Source organism: Peromyscus maniculatus, chromosome 11 (assembly GCF_049852395.1).
Source record: "Peromyscus maniculatus bairdii isolate BWxNUB_F1_BW_parent chromosome 11, HU_Pman_BW_mat_3.1, whole genome shotgun sequence".
NCBI classification, from domain to species: Eukaryota; Metazoa; Chordata; class Mammalia; order Rodentia; family Cricetidae; genus Peromyscus; species Peromyscus maniculatus.
In genome coordinates, this window is record NC_134862.1 from 40,443,837 (window position 1) to 40,465,536 (window position 21,700).

The window sequence follows — 21,700 nt, forward strand, 5'->3', positions numbered from 1 at the left end:
TGTGATAGCACAGCCTAGCATGGGCCAGAACCTCAATCCTCTCCAGGTTTGGACTGCGGAGAAGTCCACATGGGTTGCTTGCATTCTCCTTCTTTGCCAGAACTCACCTGCTGTTTTGTCTCCGACCCCAGAATGGAATCACAGGAAACCTTGGGCATAACTCATCATCTCCAGCTCTTAATTTCCTTGTGATTATGTGTCTGCCTATCTGTCTTATTTCAAGGGCACTTGGAAAACTCAAATGAATAATGCCAGGTCCAAAGGGAACTCCAGTTCCCCAAACTGGAAAAGATAGTCCAAATGTCTAGAAATGAGTTCAATCTGGACTATAGGTGGGTTTCTAGTGGTTAAATAAAAGCCAGCATTCCTCAGGAATTTGTGAAGCTGGTTCCCCTCTACCAAAAGGAAGGGACCTCTGGCAGAAGGGACATGTGGCCACTTGTGGTGCCTATTAGCATATCAAAGCACACGCTGGCCTCCAGGCTCCTTCAGTATCACAAGTACCTGTTAGACATTTCAAAGTCCATCCTAGCCCTCCTCATCTCCTTCCCTACCCTACACTCCCTCCAGCTTACAGGCTTCATCCCCCCAGCTACTGTTTCTCCTTATAACCCTGCTATTCTTGCTATATTTTAAATTTTCTATCTTTCTGCAGCTCTCTGCTCCTGCTTCTCTCCCTATGTTTTCTCTATTCTCTCCCCCCTGCTATTCTCCTCTCTCTCACAGATAGGTCTGACCATGTCCAGACTGCTGGCCATGTCCAGTCCACTTTTTTCTCTCTCTGCTCTGGACTCTTCCAGATGAATCTATCTGAACCCCACCCCTACCAATACCCCTTCTCATTCTCATATTTACAATAATAATATTAAAAAAATCTTCTTCTTAGCTAGGCATTCCTTTAATTACAGCACTCAGAGGCAGAGGCAGGCAGATCTCTGTGAGTTTGAGGCCATCCTGGTCTACAGAGTGAGTTCCAGGGAAAACAGGGCTACACAGAGAAACCTGTTTCAAACAAACAAACAAACAAACAAACAAACAAACAAGTAAAAACAAAAATCAATCAAACAAACAATAAGACCTTCTTAACCAAACCATGCAGCAGTCATGTTGTTAGTTTATACAAATAATATCAAAGGCAGTCTTTGACAAACAATAGGCATTCTAGCATCCAGTATAAGCATACTATCAGAGTCTTGATGCAGCAGAGAGATTAAGAGCGTAGACAAGGCAGGGTTCAGATTTCCCCCAATTCACTCTGCCTATCCCACAGTCAACCCTTGTGTGGCATTTGCAAGCCTTTGTTGCCTTTACAAACACCATACTTGCTAAACTACTTCTTCCTGTCAGTTTACCCAACAACCACTGAAGACACGTCAGCCTCCTCTACCTTTAGGGATGTAGGGAGGGTAACTGACACAGAAGGACGGGGCCTTGTTACGGTGTACCCAACTGTGTCCTGGATGATGACAAAGAAATGTCACCAACATCACTATCCCAAAGAAACATGAAGCTTAGGTAAGAAGACAAAGGTACTTATAACTACTGACGAGCAATTAAGAACACCTATCACTTGTCAAAGATTGTCTTTGATATTTTTCATATAAATTGAAACATGGCTGCTCCATGGTATGGTTAAGAGGAATGTTTTTATTGTAGGTGTGTGTGTATGTCTCTGTGTGTGTGTGTGTGTGTGTGAGAGAGAGAGAGAGAGAGAGAGAGAGAGAGAGAGAGAGAGAGAGAGAGAGAGAAGAGATGAGGGATGGGAGGACTGGGAATTGTTAACAATGAGGAAGCCCCATTCATGCATTCATGAATTCATTCATTCATTCATTCAACAGAATTTACAACCATTTCTGCAGAGGAACTTCATCTTGTTTGGTTATTGTCTTTCAGCATCTCACATAAGAAGCCAACCTGAATGGCACAACCCCCTTGGAAGCCACCAGCTATGAGGCTCTTCTTAGTCACCGTCCTGCTGGCTGTCTTCTCAGGTGGGTCTGTTGTCCCAACTCCCCAGCTCAAACTCTTTGTTTCTAGACTCCTTGTTTCTAGAATCCCAACTTCATGGGACACTGACATCAGTCATGCCCAGCTATGTCCCTCACAAGATGTGTATCCCCGTGAGACACAGACACACAGAGGCAATGCAGAAAAGGCATGTCTAAAAGTGGGTTTTGATAGCACTGGAAACCAGAGACAAGAATGACAACTCCTAATTTGAAGACAAGGAGTCTTACAGAGAATCCTCTCTGGAGACTAAAGAGAAAGAAAAAAAAAAATGACCTTGACCTCAAACCCAACATCTTTTCTGAATTGTGTGATTTGGGGGAAATTAACTAAATGGACTAATTTTCCTGGCCCTTAATGTTTTTAGTGGAAAGAAAGAAAGAAAGAAAGAAAGAAAGAAAGAAAGAAAGAAAGAAAGAAAGAAAGAAAGAAAGAAAGAAAGAAAGAATCTACCAAGGGAAATTATATAGTAAATACAAAAAACCATATCGTCCTAAGAGTAGTGTTAAGACACCATTACTTTGTCATTCATTGTCCTTAAAATTATTGTTAATGAGATGCTATTGTGGAATTTGAGACCACAGGGAGAAGACTACAGACTCAATTCAGTTTACAATTACCCAAATTTATTATTTCTGCTAGCAGGGTGGCTGTCTCTAAGCCAAATCAGAAATGTGCCGGACTCGAGCAGATGGGCGAACAGTTTTTAAAGGCAAACGCCACAATCGCTCCACTTCTGCGGAATTTACAACTACATGGAGAATTGCCCCTCTCTCCTGGACATAAGGAACTGCTTCACTCCCCAAAGCCACAGCTACATGAGAAATTGCCATTCCCCCTGCCCACAGCGATAAGCATGTTTACAGAAGCCAGAACAAGCTGTTAATCATTTCAAAACAGTTACATAGTTTAGGGGAGGGACAAGGGGTCAAAGCTTTTAGGACTTTAGGATAGAGGTCAACAGCTACAAAACTGGGTACCTGGTAACAAATGGAATTTTCTTAGCCACAACATCCCCCACTGGCTTTAGATCATATGAATCAAATCATTGATTCCTGCTGAATTGATTTTTTAACGGAGTTGATTCTTTTTTTAATGTATGTTATCAAGCAATTTAAAATTTGAAGGCTGATCATAATGCCAAGGATCGGTAAAAGGATAGGTCCAGCTAAGGCAGTCAAAGAATGGTAAGCCATGGGAAGAGAAAATGGATGGATACCAACTAGAGGCCTCATCACACTCTGCTCTTGCATCTAAATGTTTCTGGACCATGTTTAATGTTTCTCAGATAACTCCCTAGTTGTTGGCATAAAAACAGCATTTTTCACATCAGACAGCACAAATCTCATCGCTGATGGTTTTATAAAAGCCATTTCTGCTAGGGAATCAGCTTTTCAAGTTGTCCTATAGAATCATTGAGGTGTTGTATGACCTGGTCTACTCTATCATTTAGAGTTTGGAAAGTCTGATCTTGGATAATTAAGCTGACGTTCCCAAGGCAGCCGAGTCTGTGATCCCTGCTGTCACTAGGAGGGGATATAACTACAGCTGAGCTACTATTCTTTTTCTTCTAACTAGGCCCTGGCACTCACAGCGGGAGTGTCCTTTATATACAGGCAATTGTTTCTACTCTCCTCTCTAGTATACATATGTTCTTGGGGAAGACTATAGGTTAGAATACAGAGATTTCCTTCCCATGTCCTGAATTCTGGTGTTCCACTGTTACATATCTAGCGAGACCAAATGTGCAGGCCCACCGTGTCCCTAAAGGAACTGGAAAGTACATTCTAATATATTCAAACCTATTGGTATACATGTGAGTACTACAGGATCGGCCATAAGGGCAATCTGAGTAATTATTAGCTGAAGAGATTAAACAAGTACCTGTTCCTTGGAGATCTTCTAGGGTGAGCTTACTTTCCTCTGGTTCACAATTAAAATTCTCAGATGGGGTAGTAGTTGGGGTAATAGAGAGATTGACCCCTAACCCCACATAAAAAGGAGGCCTAGAGCCAAGACAAAGCCAACATTAATTTCCCAGGTTAGAGAGGGTATGATTTAATCAAGTTGTGTAGTAACCTTAAGCTCTCATGCTCAGAGACATCATCGGGAAGATGTTATTTCATGTCTTTTTGTATTAGGGCGTAGGTTGCGTCTATTATCATATACCCGTTGGTTGAGATTGAAGACTGATTTATTATCATGGGTAGAGAGTGCTCGGAGGAGGGAGGACAGGAAGGGAACTTACCCTAGTCTTTGGTTAAGGCATCCAGCTTTTACCTGGGCCTGTAGGGCTAATTTGGGATTGGGATTAACCCTAACTCTTTCTTGCATAGAGAACTCCACAGCACTTTTAAAACGGAAACTCTTGATATCAAGCCAGAAACCCCAGGACCAGCTTTTAAGCCAAGGCTGTGTTCTCATTCATTCCAGGTCATGACAGAGTGGAAGTGCTCTATTTCCCATAGGTGCACCCTCGGGGAAGAGATTTCTCACTCAAAAAGGATGTATGGGTCTAGGTGCCCAATATCCCTTTCTCAGACAAACTCAGTCTCACAGTTTGGATCAGAACAATGATAATCTCGTTTTTTGCTGATGGCAATTTGTTGGCCCATCAGCTGGACATATATGGAAAAGAGTTTCATTTAGTATATTCTTATCACATCCTGGGAATGGCCATGGCATTGCCTCCAATATACTGTATCTTAGAAGTCAGCAATCCCCGTCTTTTTTGTCAGCCTGGACTAGAGAATCCTTGAAGAGGTCACTTAGATCAAATCTAAACATAGGCTGGGAGGCATCATTTTGTAGAACACATTATTTTTCTGCTATCTGACCATGACTGTAAGATGTGTGGTTCCCATGGCAACTCCCAGTCCCAAACCTTAACATTTTCAGTGAGTTAAGCCTAAAAGGTACCTGATAGGATTCCCAACATTAGTGTGTCTGAGTCCGAGGTGCTGATGAACCACACCTTTAGGGGGAGCTGGTGATCTCTCAGTACTCTCCATTTCTCACCTTTGTTTTGGCTAATTATGTCCTCCTTAAAATGGAAGTGGTGGATCCAAACCTCAGTCACTGCTACCTTGATGACCATGGGTGTTGTCAGGATCACTGGGTACATCCCCTTCCGGGAAAGTTCCAGGGTTTTGCTGGGCAGGCGACGGACCTACACCAAGTCACTAGGTTGGAACCTGTGCTTCTGTTCAGTCAAAAGCAGCGTGGGTGGGCAGGGTGATAGACAACTCTGGATGTCTCAGATGGTCTGCTGCAATGCGCCTGGGACTTGAGGAAGGAATCATTAGATATTTCAATGGCCCGTGGCCTTCCCATTGCAGAAATAAGTGGGGCTGCTGCAAAACATTATTTTTAATGGTGTAGCTTGTCCTGGTAGGGGGCGCACCTGTTCCAAAAAAGAATGATGAGCAGCTCTATCCACTCCTTGCCAGTTTCTGCCCAGAATTTAGTTAGTATCTCTTTAATAGTCCCATTAGCTCTTTCTACCTGTCCTGAGCTCTGGGACCTATAGGCACAACATAATTTCCAATGTATCCCTAGCATTTTAGCTGCTTGCTGAGAGACTTTGTCCATGAAGGTCAGCCCATTGTCAGACCCCAAAGAGGAGAGGAAGTCAAATCTGGGAAGAATCTCCATCAGCAACTTTTTAGTAACTATGTTTGCTCTTTCTGACCTTGTGGGAAAGGCTTCTATCCTAAAAAGGCATCTATAAAAGCTAGCAAATACAGGTAACCAAATGTTGTCGGAGTAACTTCAGTACAATTCCCAGTGTTCTCTGGGACCAAGCCCCTTCCTCGAACACCCACAGGTACGGGTTTTCCTCCTCTGGGGTTCACCTGGGGGCGGATGGCATAGCGGCAGGTCACTTGCTCAACTCTTTCATCTAGGTGGCCTAGAAAGCACCTGTCCCTGGTCAATTCTTTTAATTTGGTCGATCTCAGGTCCCTCTGATGGATTTGTGAGAGAAGGGGTCGACCCCAAGGCTTCCGGTAGGATGGGGCATCAGTCTGGAAGCATCCACCAGTCCTCTGTCCGGGCAGGCCCCCACTGTACAGCCCAATTTTCTTCCTCGCAGGTGTATGTATGTGGCGGGCCAAACGCTTGCACTGGCTCCATGGCTGTTCTCCTCGCTGTGCCATCAGCAAATCTGTTAGCTTAGGGTTCTGCCAAATCCCCTTTTTGGTGTCCCACACAATGGGCAATAGCAAGCTTCTCTAGCAACCTGAAAGCTGTTCGGAGAGGAGAGACCTCCTCTTTTTTTGATCGTCTTTTCGGTAGAGGTCAGCAGGTTCTGTTCCGGGTACAAGGCCCCGTGCATTGGCAAAGGCATGTTGGCTGTTGGCATAGATGTTGATGGCTCAACTATTTCCCCATCTTAGTGCCTGAGTCAAGGCTATGGGTTCTGCCTCGGGGGTTGATGTCCTTTGAGGCAGAGATTGTACCAGATGACCTCTGTGAGTGGCACTCCAGCCTCTCCCGCATGCCTGAAACTGTCTTGTACATAACTGCCTCCTTAGGTGAATAAGGTCACATCTGCCTTCCCAAGGGGCTGGTCTCAGAGGTCCAGTTGTCCATATTGCAGGTGGTCAATGACCCGGGCACAGGCAGGCATGGACCGGCTGTTCTTCAGGGCCAGGCAGGAGGGATTCTGGGTTTAACGCAGCAGATGGTGAGGATTTGATCCTGGGTACGTCTAAAAGGAGAACCTGATAACGGGTGAGGTGTGTGGTGGTTGCCATCCCGTGCTCAGAGGCTCCTCGGAGGACCACCTCGACGGAATGGGGATTGGTGACAACCAGCTCCTTCCCGTCCCACGGTTGATTGATCAGTTTCCTTTGTCAATAGTGCTGGGGCAGCAGTGGCCCAGATGCAAGTTGTCCATCCTGCGGCGACAGGGTCTAGGCATTTAGACAAACAGGCCACAGGCCGTTTCTAGGGTCCCGGAGGTTGAATCGGTACCCATTTCACCACCCCATGTTGTCATCCACAACAAGTGGAAGGACCCATCAGGGTCTGGTCGCCGAGCGCCGGGACTGACACCAAGTCTTCCTTGAGCTTTGGGAATGCCTCCTTTTTTCTTTGCCCTCCCAGCTCACGGGGCCATTTCCTCCTAGGCACTGATATGAACAGTTTTGCTATTTCTGCAGAGTTGGATATCCACAGTCTGCAGTAGCCAACTGTGCCCAAGAATTCTCTCACCTGCCTTTTATCTCGCGGCTCAGGGATATTCAGAAGAGATTGGATCCTGCTTACGGACAGGGTTCTCCTATTGCCACCCCGAAAGCAAGTTACCCAAATTAAGTCATCTTATAGGAGCACAATTGGGCCTTTTTAGCAGACACACAGCAGCGCGGCGGCTGAGGAGTCTCGAGAAGTTCCTCTGCAGCTTTTTGGCCCTCCTCCAGGGCTCGTCCATCAATGAGATAATCCACATACTGCAAGAGGGTGACATTCAGGTGTCCTTGGAGGTACTCAAACAGGTCCACACTAAGAGCTTCTCTAAAAAGTAGGGGAGTTCTTAAACCCCTGTGGGTAGTCTGGTCCAGATTGATTGGCCACTGAACCCTGACTCAGGGTCTGTCCAAAGGCAAATATAGTTTGTCTCACAGGTGCCAGAGACAGAGAGAAAAAGGCATGCTTCAGGTCTAAGACAGTGTGTACAGTTTATCCTTGAGCCAATAGGCTGAGCAAAGTATAAGGATTTGGTATTGTCTGGGGGGCGGGTTTCTACTCTCTTATTTACTCCCCTTAAGATTAAACAGGATGACACAGGAATCTCCTGCTGGATTCCTGGAGCACCTCTGGGAGGCTTCCTGGGAATTTACCTCCATAGGTCTAGATGCCCCAGAAATCCAGCAGGTTAGTAATGCCGCTTTTGTCATGAGCCATCCCCAAATATTCACAGGAAGTTATAGAAATTAGAAGGTTTTGAGGGCATGAATAGTTCCTGATTTCCCTGCATTACTCAGATACCTTTGAGAGATTAAAGGGGTCGCTGCTCTCATTCCGGTCACCACGGCCTGGTAATAGGTGTCTAGTGCTGCCTTAAACCTTGGTCAGTGTTGGGATCCCAGTTTGGTAAAGCTGAGGGTAATATTCGCTCAGCTCTTTCTTCTGCTTTTGCTGTGGTTACCACAGAACCCATCACTGCCTTCCTGTCATAACTATATCCCTCTTCTCAGCAGTAAAAAGGGTACCTAGAAGCTGCTAACAATCATCCCAAATGGGTTGGTGGGTAAAGAAAGTAGTTTCCAACGGGCTGATGAGGGCCTGGGGGCATCCCAGAGAAAGGAAGATTCTAAGTCTTGCTGTTACACAGGGTCAAGAAAGGAACAAAATCTAGAGAGGCTCTGGGCCTCTCCTCCTCATAAGCCTTTTGTGCTGGTGGGAGTGGGAGCCCACTGAGGGTTGCCTCTCTAAGAAGGAGAAGAGCTGGAGCCTTGCTTAGCTGGCGTGGAGCATGAACCAGGCAACCCCAAGTGTGTGAAAGTGAGGGCTGGTCAGGATAGATTATCGGGAGAGCCCCCACTCAGATACAGTCGGATCCTGGACTGGCTGGATGCAGTTGTAAAGTGGAGAAGAACCCCCTCCTTCACAGGGGCCAGTACAAAGAGTCCAGGCATTTTACTTAGGTTTCTACTGAGCCTTTGATTTTATTGACTTGGTAACTAAAACCGAGGAACCTTGTTTGAGGGTACAACATTCCAGCCACGGGGGGACTCAAAGAGGAGGGAGAACCAGCAGTCAATATGAGGAACCTGGTCTGGGTGGCTAGGGTTCCCTGGGGCCACTTGACAGACTCTCTTGGAAATTTGGGGGTTGAAGGGCCCTGCATCTGGCCATCCCACATGAAAAGAGGGACATTCTAGTTCACAGAGAGTACAGAGCTTTCTAGATGACATCTTAACTCCATACTCGGCCTTATGGAACTTCTGGAAGTATTGCAGCATGCAGCTCAAGGGAGACTTGGCTATGTTCTGTCAGTTTCTCCTTTCTGCAACAAAACTTATTAAGCATAGCAGAAAACACAAATCCACCAAATGCAAACAATGTAAAAAGACAAAACATTCACATAGTTAGAGGAGTCAGACACAGACATACATTGGCCACCTTCACTTACATACCCAAACCCCCGGGGTACAGGAGGACAACACTTCTATCCCTGGAGACTGAGTCTACAATCACATTAAATCTCTTCTGTGGGAGCCCATCCTCAGGTTCCTCGTGGCTTTACCCAGCAGGTCCACATAGAGGATGATTAGGATCACGGGCCTGAGTGCTGGTGTCTGAGATGGTCTGCACTTGGCTGTGCTGCAGGAGGAGGTCTTTTGCTCCACCCCTTGGCATCTCTATAAAAACCCTGGGGCAGAGACAGGCTGTTGGAATAGGTTCCAGGCCCTCTCGAGACTATCCCTTATTTTCTATCTGTTTATCTCCGAGATATTCTCCACAATAAATCCTTCTATCTAATATTTCCTGCTGCTCATACTCAAGAAAACTCTGGGGAGCTGTGGGGTTGGTGGGTAAACGCCCCGCACTCCTCCTCCTCCTCCTCCTTCTCCATGTGTCTCCAGAGATCAGGACTCCTCAGAACAGCTCACTGATGGATATTGTCTTGAGTACACAGCAGCCAGCAGTTCTTACTTCCATTTTGTTTCAGTTTGCAAATTTGCAGTGGTCACAGTCTGGACATCCCCGGGCCTCCAAGTCCACAAAAGTACTTGCCCCCATCTGGAGCTCCCAGTTTGGGTACTTGTCCTCAACTGGGGCCTGACTCTGACTAGTGACTCTTTAATTTTCGGCAGCCATGGTGTCCGATGCCCCTGAGTTTCCAAGTCTGCCTTAGACTTGCCCTTACTTGGGGCTTATCTTGGATCCCTGGCCTTGAGTCTGAGGTCCCCCCAGGATCTCGCTGGGGCCTCCAAGAATCTTGTGGCGTTTGAGACTGCTGGGAAAAGACTACAAACTCAATTACAGATATAATTTGCCAAAATTATTATTTGTGCTAGCTGGGCAGGTAACTCTAAGACAGATCAGAAATGTGCCACACCTGAACAGATGGGGGAAAGGATTTGAAAGGTGAGCACCACAATTACTCCACTTCTGTAGAATTTATAGCTACAGGAGAAACTGCCATTCCCCATGGCACAGCGATAAGCGTGTTTACAGAAGCCAGAACAAGCTGTTAATCATTTCACAACAGTTATACAATTTAGGGGAGGAGACAAGGGGTCAGAGCTTTTAGGAATTGAGGTCAGAGGCCAACAGCTGATAAAGTGGATGCCTGGTACAAAATAGGAATTTACTTACCTATTACATTACAATTAAAATGGAACCAAATTATTATTAAGTAACCATTTTGTTTTATACAGTGCTGTATGGCTGTCGTGTCATGTAAATAACTAGGGAATACACATTAATTAGAAAATGGCATTCCTCCAGATGAGCTATGTGGATCGCTTCAGCCCACTTGACCTCTCTCCGTTCTTAAAACTCTCTTGTCTTCTGTTCCCACAGCGGCCTCCACAAAAAGCCCCATATTTGGTCCCCAGGAGGTGAGCAGTGTGGTAGGTAACCCAGTGTCCATCACATGCTACTACCCAGCCACCTCCGTCAACCGACACTCCCGGAAGTACTGGTGCCGGAAGGGAGCCAACAGCCTGTGCACAACCCTCATCTCTTCAAACGGCTACGTCTCCAAGGAGTATGCAGGCAGAGCCAACATCATCAACTTCCCAGAGAATAACACGTTTGTGGTTAACATTGCAAACCTCACCCAGGATGACTCTGGGAGCTACAAGTGTGGTCTGGGCACCAGTAACCGACCTCTGTTCTTTGACGTCAGCCTGGAGGTCAGCCAGGGTAAGAATCCAGCTCCCTGGGCTCCTGGGGAAAATAGTTTCAATCAATTCAGGGCCAATGACAGCGTTTGCCCCAGGAAGATACCTCCTGCAGAGGGGTATCCTGACATGAGTCTCCTCCCTCCTGAGGCAAAGCCTTTTTTTTTTTTTTCCATAATAGAATATCAAGACAGATGAGATATCTGGGGGAAATGGGGGAAACTTTCTATGTCTTCTGGATCTCTAACAAGCATCTTAAGTGGCTTGAATGGGTGCCAGGAGGACAGCTTTTGTTGATTTGATAGAGTTGAGACATGATGTCTGTCAGGTCCAAAGGAAACTCCTTTCCCCCAAATTCTGGAGGATAGACGAAAGCCATCATTCCTTGGGAACTTGTGAAGCCAGTGCCCTTCTACTAAAGGAGCCATTTCCCTTAGAACTGACAGAAAGGACAAATGACTATCTGTGGTGCCTATTAGCATACCAAAGCCCATGTTGGCATCCAGGCTCCCTCAGGATCACAAGTACCTGTTATATATTCAAAGCCCATGCTGGCATCCTGGCCCTCCCCTATCCTAAACTTCTACAGCTCATGGGCTTCCTTCCCCCGCCCCTCCCCCAGCTCCTCATTTCTCCTTCTACCCTGCTATTTGGACTCCACACCTTCCTTTTGGCCCACACTTCCTTTGCTCCCCCCAACCCTTACCATGCTCCCGATTCTCTCTTGTGTCTGCTGGCCATGTGCAGTCTACCACGTTCTCTCCATGCTCTGGACTCTTCCAGATGCCTCTGGCTATACTCTCCCTCATATCTACAATTCAAACCTTCCGCTTAACCATAGATAGTTCCATTAGAACTATCAACATGAATTAGCTTTTTTTTTTTTTTTTAACTGAAGTCTAGGCCCCTGCAGAGGTTGGCCACTAAACAAACCCACTATAAATGAAAGATCAGAAGGAGAAAAAAAAAAGAGGTTTTCTGATCATCCAAGGGGGATTAAAAGAGAAAACTCAAGGGAGGAAATTCACAGGGGCTCTGAGGATATGCATTGCTCTTTGGGATGTGCCTGCCATTAACTGCATCCTAAATAAGAAGGTTGTTCCTATGCTCATGGAGAGTCATAACACCACAGATCCCTAAGAGATGAGGCTTTTTCACAGTTGACCCCATCTAGATATCTAGAAGGGTACTGCAGATGCTGGGAATTAAACACTTTTAATACCAGACTCTGCTGCTTAAGGCCACCCAGAAGATTTGGGATATTATTTTTAGACAATTCATGTTCAATTCTGTTTGTTTCTGCACATGTTAATTTAGCACCTGCCAAAAATAGATGTTGTGCCAGTCACAGCAGAGGGAAAATGTGCAGGAAATGTCTCCCCAGTCTGTAGAGGTAGAGCCTAGACTGGATGTGATGACTGACGAAGATGTTCAGGAGGACACAGAGAAGGGAGAAATTAGTGCAAGCTTAGGGAAACCCTTCCTGAGGAGATGGAAGTCAGGCTGGGTCCTGGAAGAGGGAGGAGATGGATGGGTGACTGCTGACTTCACTCTTAAAAGTCATAGCCAACACCTCCACAACAAAAGGCAGGGTAACCAGAGAACACTTAACCAAGTTGGCCTTTAAATTTTAGTTATTTATTTTATGTGTGTGAGCATTTTGTCTGCATATATTTCTGTGCACCATGTGCGTTCCTGGTGCCCTCAGAGGCCAGAAGAGGTGTCAGATCCCGTGGGTGGGACTGGAGTTCCAGACACTTGTGAGCCACTATGTGGGTGCTGGGAATCGAACCCTGGTCCTCTGGAAGAGCAGCCAGTGTTCTTAACTGCCGATCCATCTCTCCAGCCCCCATTTATTGAAGTTTTGCAATCATAGCAACCTTCACAATGACCATGCAAAGATCTGGTTCCTATGGAACCTTTATATGGAGTTCCATGAAGCACGGGTGGCCATACAGAGATGAGACAGGACAAAACAGGTGTGAGCCCATGCTAGTAGACTGAGTGGAAAACCCAGCAAGGCTCATCTGTTCAAATTCTTCCGGGTACTCCAGCTGTAGTTCTTCTTTTGAGGTGTGAGGCAGACTCGGCAGTGAAGATCTTGATAGACGGAATGGTAGGTCAGGAGCTTCTTTCTACCTCATTGTCACAAAGAAAAATGAGAAGGTCAAAGTAATGTTTTTAGGGTTTATGGGTAGCATTAGGATAAAGGGGTTATGGTTTCTATGGTCTGTCTTAGAGAAAAGGAATTCTGGTTTCCATGGCTTGCCCTTGGGAATAATGGCGTGAAAAATAAAAGGGCAGGAGAAAGCAAAAATAAAACCTTGCTTTGGCGGCCTTTGTCCTGGTGTGTCATTGTATAAGTTCCAACAGAAAAATTCTGACAATGTTCCTCTAGAGAGGAGGGCATTCTAGGTCATTGGCCCACCCAGAGCCCTCACTAGGAGCAGCAAATGGCCCTAGGTTATAAAACAAAGATTATAATTTACCCCTGTCCTTCATTTCTCAGCTCCTGAGTTCCCAGAGGACACTCATGTCTACACTGAGGACATGGGCAGAAGTGTGACCTTCGAATGCCCTTTCCAAAAGGAGAACTCTCATAGCAAGAAATCCTTGTGTAAGAAGATAGGTCAGACCTGCGAACTTGTCATTGACTCTACTGGAAAAGTGAACCCCAACTATAAGGGCAGAGTAGAACTTTTCATGAAAGGGACCAGCGGAGAAATATTCGGTGTCAGCATTGATCACCTAAGACTCAATGATGCTGGGCTGTATGTTTGCCAGGCTGGGGAAGGGTCTAGTGCCAATAAAAAGAATGTTGACCTCCAGGTGCTAAAGCCTGAGCCAGAGCTGGTTTATGCAGATCTGAGATCCTCAGTGACTCTTGACTGCGCTTTGGGTCGTGAGGTAGCAAATGAAGCCAAATATCTGTGCCGGATGAACAAGGAAACTTGTGATGTGGTCATCAACACCCTGGGGAAGAGGGATCCAGCCTTTGACGGCAGGATCCTGCTAACCCCAAAGGACAATAACGGCCGTTTCAGCGTCTTGATCACAGGCGTGAGGAAGGAAGACGCAGGGCACTACCTGTGTGGAGTCCACAGTTCTGATCTGCCTCAAGAAAGCTGGCCCATTCAGGCGTGGCAACTCTTTGTCAATGAAGGTGAGACCCTCCAAAAGGCAAGCAAGATGGGGTGGCATGGGATGGCAGATGAGACTTGTATATCAGGGAGCTTAACTCCCTGATATATTCATTGATGTTCATGTTAGTCATCAGTATCTACTCACTGGTAAGTCTTGAACTAAGTGGGAGGCAGTTCAGGAGAGCTAGAAAATGCAACCTCTGCCTTATGCTAGTTCCCAATTACTCTTCTGCATTATCGAGGGGCTGTTGGTGGTTATCCCTGGGTAACAAGAACAAGGAAAGTAGAGCCCCTGCTGGAGACATGACTAGTAGATGGCATTCAGTACCATGGTAGGCCCATGTCCCTTTCCCAACCCACTCAACTCAGGAGCAAGTTGTACACCACAACCCTGACACTCAGATGGGAGAACATTGGCATACCATGACCTTAAAGCTTCTAGAAAAGGCAATGCCCCAGCATCTGAATGTTCCACTCCCACAGCTCTAAGGGTTATTTGTTATTTGGCACAATCTGCCTCAACAGCTACACCTCCATGTGCTATCAGCAAGGCAGAATGATTCAGCCCATGCTCCTTCTCACCCTCACACAAGGAATCGCCCTCATGAGAAGCAGCAAGCCAGTAGTTGAAGTTCAAAGTACCCGTCCTTATGGTTTTTCTTTAAGGAGACTATGTTCCTGACACTGTTTTCCTATTCCCAACTCTGGGTCTTCATTAACATCCCTGACATCTTCAGTCATCATGGGTTCCCTCTGGACCTCTGCATTAGCTTCTGTGTTCTTGAAGATGACTCTTGGGGACTTTCCTAAAATCATACCACATTGTTTTAGTTTCTATTTTAAAGTATAGCTATTCCAAATACATTTTTGTAATTTAGGTACAATACATCAAGCCATTTTTTTTCCCGGATATGCTAAGAAACAGATTAGAAGCTTATCTAGAGGGAGATTTTATAAGAAGCCAAAGGAAGGGGGCCAATGTTCTCTCTTAAATGCCGTTCATTCACGATGGGGAGAGAGAGACAAGATACCCACACCAAAGTCACTGGTGTCTGGCCCCCAGACTCTGGCTACAGACTCAGACATAAATAAAATGTTTTTCATTTTCTGAGGAGTGGAAGGTGATTCGTCTAAACTTTCCTCTCTCCGTGGTGATGTCATGGGAAGAAAAGTTGCCATTTGAGTATTTCCTGTTCTTTCACACTATCCCATCTGTACTTCCAGAGTCTACAATTCCCCCTAGTCGCTCTGTGGTGAAGGGTGTCACAGGAGGCTCTGTGGCCATGGTCTGTCCCTACAACCCCAAGGAAAGCAACAGCCTCAAGTACTGGTGTCGCTGGGAAGGGGATGGAAATGGCCACTGCCCGATTCTTGTGGAGAGCCAGGGGGTGGTGCAAGAAGACTATGAGGGCCGACTGGCCCTGTATGACCAGCCAGGCAATGGCTCCTACACTGTCATCCTCAACCAGCTCACCACCCAGGATGCCGGCTCCTACTGGTGTCTCACCAATGGCGACTCTCGCTGGAGAACCACCATAGAACTCCAGGTTGCTGAAGGTGAGAGCTGACCTGGAGCAGGTGGAGGCAGGAGGCTGAGGACTATTCCAACAGCAGCGGTTTCATCCGCCCCCTAGACCTCTTCCCTGCTGTGCCATCTCCATGTTGGTGCAGGAAGGACCTACTTGTCCAGAGGTCACATTTCCAGACCCATGACCAGCACCGCATATTCCTTCAATCATCACTTGCAACACTTCCTGATATCAAATATTGGCCTCCTTTGCTGCAGACAGATGTCCCCTGAAGTAGAATATTGAACATGCTCTTTGTACTAAGCCTAGAAAAAAACTAAGTAAGTAAAGGCAAGTAAAAGAAGCAAAGAGAAGCCAGCGAGCAAGGCTGTATGTTCTGTACTAAAGTCTGGGCTGATCTGGTGGTCATCAATAGTCACTGTATTAGCATGCCTTCTGTTTCTTATTACATGCAAACTAATATATCCCAATGATATCTTCAGGGGAAATGCACACGGCACGCCAAAACCACCACTTTCCTTCCCCGGTCACACCTCCAAGTCTCAGTTTCTGTGTCTGTTTGCCAGCTCCAGGGAAGCCCGACCTCGAGGTGACACCCCAGAATGCGACGGCTGTGCTGGGAGAGACCTTCACGCTCTCCTGCCACTATCCCTGCAAGCTCTACTCCCAAGAGAAATACTGGTGCAAGTGGAGCAACAAGGGTTGCCACGTCCTGCCTAGCCGTGACGAAGGGGCCCGCCAGCCCTCTGTGAGCTGTGACCCCAGCAACCAGCTCATCTCCATGACCCTGAACCCCGTCAAGAAGGAAGACGAAGGCTGGTACTGGTGTGGGGTGAAGCAAGGCCAGACCTATGGAGAAACTACAGCCATCTACGTAGCGGTTGAAGAGGGGACAGGGGGTGAGTCTCCAAGGGCGGTCAGTGCCTGCACCCCACAGCACCCCGTGGCAGGGCTTATCAAAGGCCCCTGACTAGAAGCTTCTCCATCAGGGTAACCCCGGGTTTTGCTATAAGAGTAAGGAAGCAAATAGTAGGAGCTTTTCTGTTTAATCTCAGTCACAAGACAAGTCTCACAGGTGCCTCTCACACCAGAGTGAAGGCCCCTCTCCGTCCAGAAGTCCTACATAGCAATTTCATAGTCACAGTCACGTCGGCACACCCGTCCTCCTCCATCCAGTCTGTGCGAGACAGTTCTCCGAAGATGGTTGGGTGCCAACATCTTGACCAAGAACACGAAGGCACAGGGTGCGAGTGTAGCTTGGATTAGAGCATGTGCTTAGCATGTGCGGTGCCCTGGGTTCAATTCCTGACACCAAAAGAATAAAGGGAGGAAGAAAACAATTAATGCAAGCTCATCTGGCAAGTTGGTATTCCCAGCCTCTGATTAAAATATCATATAAGCCAGGTGATAGTGGTGCACATCTTTAATCCCAGCACTTGGGAGGCACAGGCAGGTAGATCTCTGTCAGTTCAAGGCTAGCCTGGTCTACAGAGTGAGTTCCAGGACAGTGAAAGCTGTTACACAGAGAAACCTGTCTCAAAAAAAGAAAAAGAGAAAAAGAAAGGAAAGAGAGAAAAAAGAAAAGAAAAAGTCATATAAGATGCCATCTTGTATGATATGGGCCTTTTAGCCTTGGATAGCTCAGGAAGTCTGAGTCCAGCAAGACTAGCTCACTAGAAGCCATTGTGGTGCTGCTGCCTGGAGGCAGCCCTAGGACAGGATTTGGACGCTGTGACAATCTCTCTGTCTGCCTGTTGTCACAGGTGGATCTGTTACATAGATCCTTGACAAGGGAAATGAGCTTGGTAAGACCAGAGGATTGGACAGAGGTAGTCATGGTGTGGGGACAGTAGGAGTAGATATAATGTCTGGGATCTAGAACAGGTCTTCACTACCAAGCTTAGTGCCAGTCCAGAGCCCGCCCCAGTAGCTCTGAGGTCTCGCCCTGTGATTTCTCCCTAACCCACAAGGCACACGAACACAGAGGAAAAACCATAACCAGCTTTGTTTTGCTCTGCTGCAGGGTCACGCCATGTCAACCCACCAGATGCAAACGCACATGCGGATGTTGCTCCAGAAAAGGCAGTTGAATCCAGTGTCAGTGAGAATGAGAATAGACCCGTTCTGAACCCCAAGCTTCTGGCAGAGGAAAAAGGGATAGAGAGCGTAGGAGACCAAGCTCAGGAGAACAGAGCATCTGTGAATGCTGGCAGGTGAGTAGATCGCCCACTCTACCGCTCCAGAGGCCAAGCCCCAAGTCTGGGCCACTAGAACCAAGTAGCAGAGTGTGAAAGGAGACCCGTAGCTCTCACAGCCTTGGCTCATGCTTGTCAGGGAAGGGGAGGGTGCACACCCCTTCTCCAGTAGCTGGAGCAGTCCAGTTCAATATCTCAAGCCTGGAATGTGGAGGAGGCCAGGTCCTTGCATTGCTGGTTCAGGGCACGGGGTGGTCCTTAGCAAAGCAGAGTTGAGAACTCCATCAAATAGAGTAGGTAGATGGGGTGGGGTTGGGGGACCTCTAGCTGGGACAGCCTTCCAGCACATTCTGAGGATCTCCCTCAGTGGTGGGGCTCACTTAATACTTCTTGCAGTGCTGATGCACCAACGGGAAGCTCCAAAGTGCTGTTCGCCACCCTGGTGCCCCTGGGTCTGGTGCTGGCAGTGGGTGCTGTGGCTGTGTGGGTGGCAAGAGCCCGTCACCGGAAGAATGTAGGTGAGTACCCAGAATGCTCCCCATCCCACCTCCAGTTCAGCTGATCAGCCATGTGACTCTGCTATAACCCATTCTATCCTCCTTTTCCTTGTGGCTCAAGACAAGGCAATAACTACCTTTCACGAGGCTGATTTAAGCTAGAATGGAGTGCTGTAAACTGAGTCACAGATTAGCAAAGGTCCTAGTGTCTTGACTACCCAAGAAAGGGAGTCAGACTATTCTCACTTTGATTTGGAGGTAAGCATCAAAAGACACCACTCCTTGGTGTTCCTTGGGCTGTGGCGTGTGGTAGGTCCTCTCAGGGAGAGCAACACACGCTGCTCTCCTCACCCATGGTCCTACCCTCACACCAACTCCTCTGCCCAACAGACCGGATGTCAATCAGCAGTTACAGGACAGACATTAGCATGTCAGACTTCAAGAACTCCAGGGATTTTGGAGGCAATGACAACATGGGAGCCTCTCCAGACAATCAGGAGACAGTCCTGGAAAGGAAAGATGGTATGTAATTTGAGAATGCACAGCCCTTGGGATAGCAAAACTGGACCTGCTCCCATCTGGGAGGGAACAGAGATGGTTAGGGCTAAGGACACTCTCTCTCTCTCTCCATGCAGAAATCATGACTACCACTGAGATTGCCACAGAGCCAGAAGAATCCAAGAAAGCAAAGCGGGTAAGGAAGAAGGGCATCCCATTGCATGGCAGGGGATTTGGACTACAGTTAGACGTCAGGGCAAAATCACCCCCATCGGGAGACTCTTCGAGAGGACTTTCTGAGAAGGGGACAAATCCTTCCGTGTGAAGCTTCAGAGGGACAGGAACTCAGTTGTAGGCTGTGAACTGCAGAAGATGTGGTCACAGGCAGAGGGTCACATGTTAACAGTGACGACTGAGTGAGTGGGTGGTCTTCCTGAGCTACAGGACCTCAGGGCCTTTCCGTGGACCACACATCCCCCTTTGAAAGCTTCCTCTGGCCTATCCTTTGGCCGGAGGCTGGAAGACATTTATTCACAGTGGGCATCTTGATCATCACACCCTTGCCCACCTCAACCAGTATCCTGAAACCCCAGAAGAGGCAACTCCTACCATTGGGTTGCAAATTACCCTCCTTTCTTGTCTTCCCAAGGCTCCTTATGATGCCCTGTTTTTTCTAATCATGGAGTACTGATATATATATATATATATATATATATATATATATATATATATATATAATTTTTTTTTTACTATATCTGCTTCCCCTCATACTACCAGAGAGCCTGCATTTAGCATAGTCAGGATGTGGAGTTAGTCCTAGAAATGAGTCCCTGCCACCTGGACAGTGTTAACAACAAAAAAAAAAGCTACCTCTCCGGGGTGGTAGAAAGAGAAAATGCTGGACATCTTGGCCGACAACAACCTAGGTCACCTCACCTGTGGACGACAAGAGCATAACTTCTGGGGACGGCCCCCGCCGACAGGTGTTCCACTCCGCTTTGCATAAGGGGGTAGTGAGACAGTGGGAGATATTTTTAGAGGCTACAACTTTCCATTTCTCAAAATTTAGCTCTTCCTCCTGAGCATGGGGGCTGGACTGAGAGCAAGGTCTCAGAAGCGGGTGCTGTGCCAGCAGAGATGGGATACACAGAACTTCACGTGTATGTCCTTCTTCTTGCCCATCAACTGATGCCTCTCTCTCCTGTTGCTCTCCAGTCATCCAAGGAGGAAGCTGACCTGGCCTACTCAGCATTCCTGATCCAATCCAGCAACATAGCTGCACAGGTCCACGATGTTCCCAAGGAAGTCTAGGCAGTGCTGACCGCCTACCCCTGCCTGTGACAATCAACTCGAGAATCACACTGATCCACTCACAGCCTGCACTGTCTCCTGGGCTTTTCCCTCCTGACCTCAGAGGTGTCCTGGTCCCTTGCTCAGCCATCAAAGCCTGGCCTCCCTGTGCCTGTTTGGAAGGTGTGAGGAGTTCCGACCTGCAGCTTTTCTCTGTTAAAAGGTTAATTAAGGTGGAAATAAGGAGTCAAACCTGAGAGACATTTCTGTGAGAAGAGGGTTTGGGGTTCGGGCTCACCTCAGGAGGGAGAGCCATTTGAAGCCTCTTATACCATATGATGGGAAGTCAATGTAACTCTTCTCCCCCCCACCTCTCCCTTCCTCCTGTCTTCTCCATTCAAAAGACACACCTGAAAACTTACTAGAATTCAGGTGCCTACTAAGTGCTGAGACCCAGGCCACAACCTTTCTATAAACATCACTGAAAGAGACCCCATCTCCTCCCAGATTGTATCTTTTTCACTAAGAAAAGGCATCATTACCAGGCATACCTCCAGCCTCTGCACCTTATAGGGCAGCATAAGGAATTCCTGCAGCCTACAGCATACCTAAGTCGTAAGGGCACCACGGTTTTCAGATGGAAGAGACTTGCTCTAGGGCACCCATGAGATAAGCTGGTGTCAAACCAGATTTGGCAACTCCTGGCTGTAGGCCTGGGGTCTGTCTTCGAGACCTGTGCCCTTATTAGAGGGTGAACTTTGACGTGAGGAAAGTGAGAGGAAATGAGTAACGTGAAGCATGGTGGTATACACGTGCAATCCCAGCATTCAAGAGGTAGAAATAGGATCAGAAGGTCGAGGTCATCCTTGGCTACGTAGGGAGTTTGAGGCCAGCCTGGGATACATGAAGACCTTATTTTCAAAGCACGAGGAAGAGGAGGAGGAAGGAGAAGGAGGAGGAGAAAGAGAAGGAGAAGGACGAGGAGGAGGAGAAAGAGAAGGAGGAGGAGGAGAAAGAGAAGGAGGAGGAGGAGGAAAGAGAAGGAGAAGAAGAAGGAGGAGAAGGAGATGAAATAACACAAATGAGTCTTTCCTCAGTATCACCTTTCCCCTTCCTGTTGCTCATGTGGACCTCAGATAAGGGAATTCTCACCCTCTTGTATGTGGAGAGTTTTGAGCGGACAGGAAGAAGATTGAGCCTGGGAGCAGCTGCTCTTCTAAGGGTCACATTAAAAAAAAAAACTGTTTCTCTCTGAGCTCTGCACTTCAACCAGCACCTACAGGCTGAAACCAACAAATCAGAAATGTCAATTAATAATTAAAGTCTATGATTACTACCAAGGAGGCTTGGGCTGTGTTTGTCCCCCACACCTTCAGGTGCCTCAGAATATGTGTCCCAACCAACAAACTCAGCCTCTACAAAGGCTGAGCTGAAGGGGTCTTGAGCATAATGTCTTGGAGACAGACGAGCCAACCTGCGGTTCCTTGAGCTCAGTTCTCCTCTGCTCTCCTCTTGGGCTATCAACTGCACGACTTAATTCCCTGGCCCTGGCCTACATCAAAGTCTTTGACTCCATCCCAGGCAGAAAGAGGCAGAGAAAAAGATGGGGAATGGTAGGTCCTTCCCCCCCACACACAGACCCCATGGAAAAGCAAAGAGCCTTTATTTCAAGCTCCAGAGCTT

At 47.3% G+C, this 21,700-nt stretch overlaps 1 protein-coding gene across 5 annotated transcripts in view; it reads left to right on the top strand.

Annotated features, from left to right (window-relative positions):
* Nucleotides 1–21,357, top strand: part of Pigr (polymeric immunoglobulin receptor) — a 28,308-nt gene extending 6,951 nt beyond the window's left edge. For 3 of the 5 annotated variants that reach the window (XM_042258083.2, XM_042258082.2, XM_076547332.1), the window contains 10 exons: nt 1,894–1,991; nt 10,543–10,887; nt 13,375–14,028; nt 15,233–15,565; nt 16,104–16,436; nt 17,561–17,750; nt 18,129–18,250; nt 18,620–18,751; nt 18,865–18,923; nt 19,943–21,357. In XM_042258083.2, the coding sequence (XP_042114017.2) occupies nt 1,919–1,991; nt 10,543–10,887; nt 13,375–14,028; nt 15,233–15,565; nt 16,104–16,436; nt 17,561–17,750; nt 18,129–18,250; nt 18,620–18,751; nt 18,865–18,923; nt 19,943–20,038 (2,337 nt within the window). In that variant the 5' untranslated portion in view covers nt 1,894–1,918 and the 3' untranslated portion in view covers nt 20,039–21,357. The remainder of the gene's footprint in view (nt 1–1,893; nt 1,992–10,542; nt 10,888–13,374; nt 14,029–15,232; nt 15,566–16,103; nt 16,437–17,560; nt 17,751–18,128; nt 18,251–18,619; nt 18,752–18,864; nt 18,924–19,942) is intronic. The other 2 variants (XM_076547333.1, XM_042258084.2) reach the window with 1 other exon arrangement.
* Nucleotides 21,358–21,700: the final 343 nt, after the last annotated feature.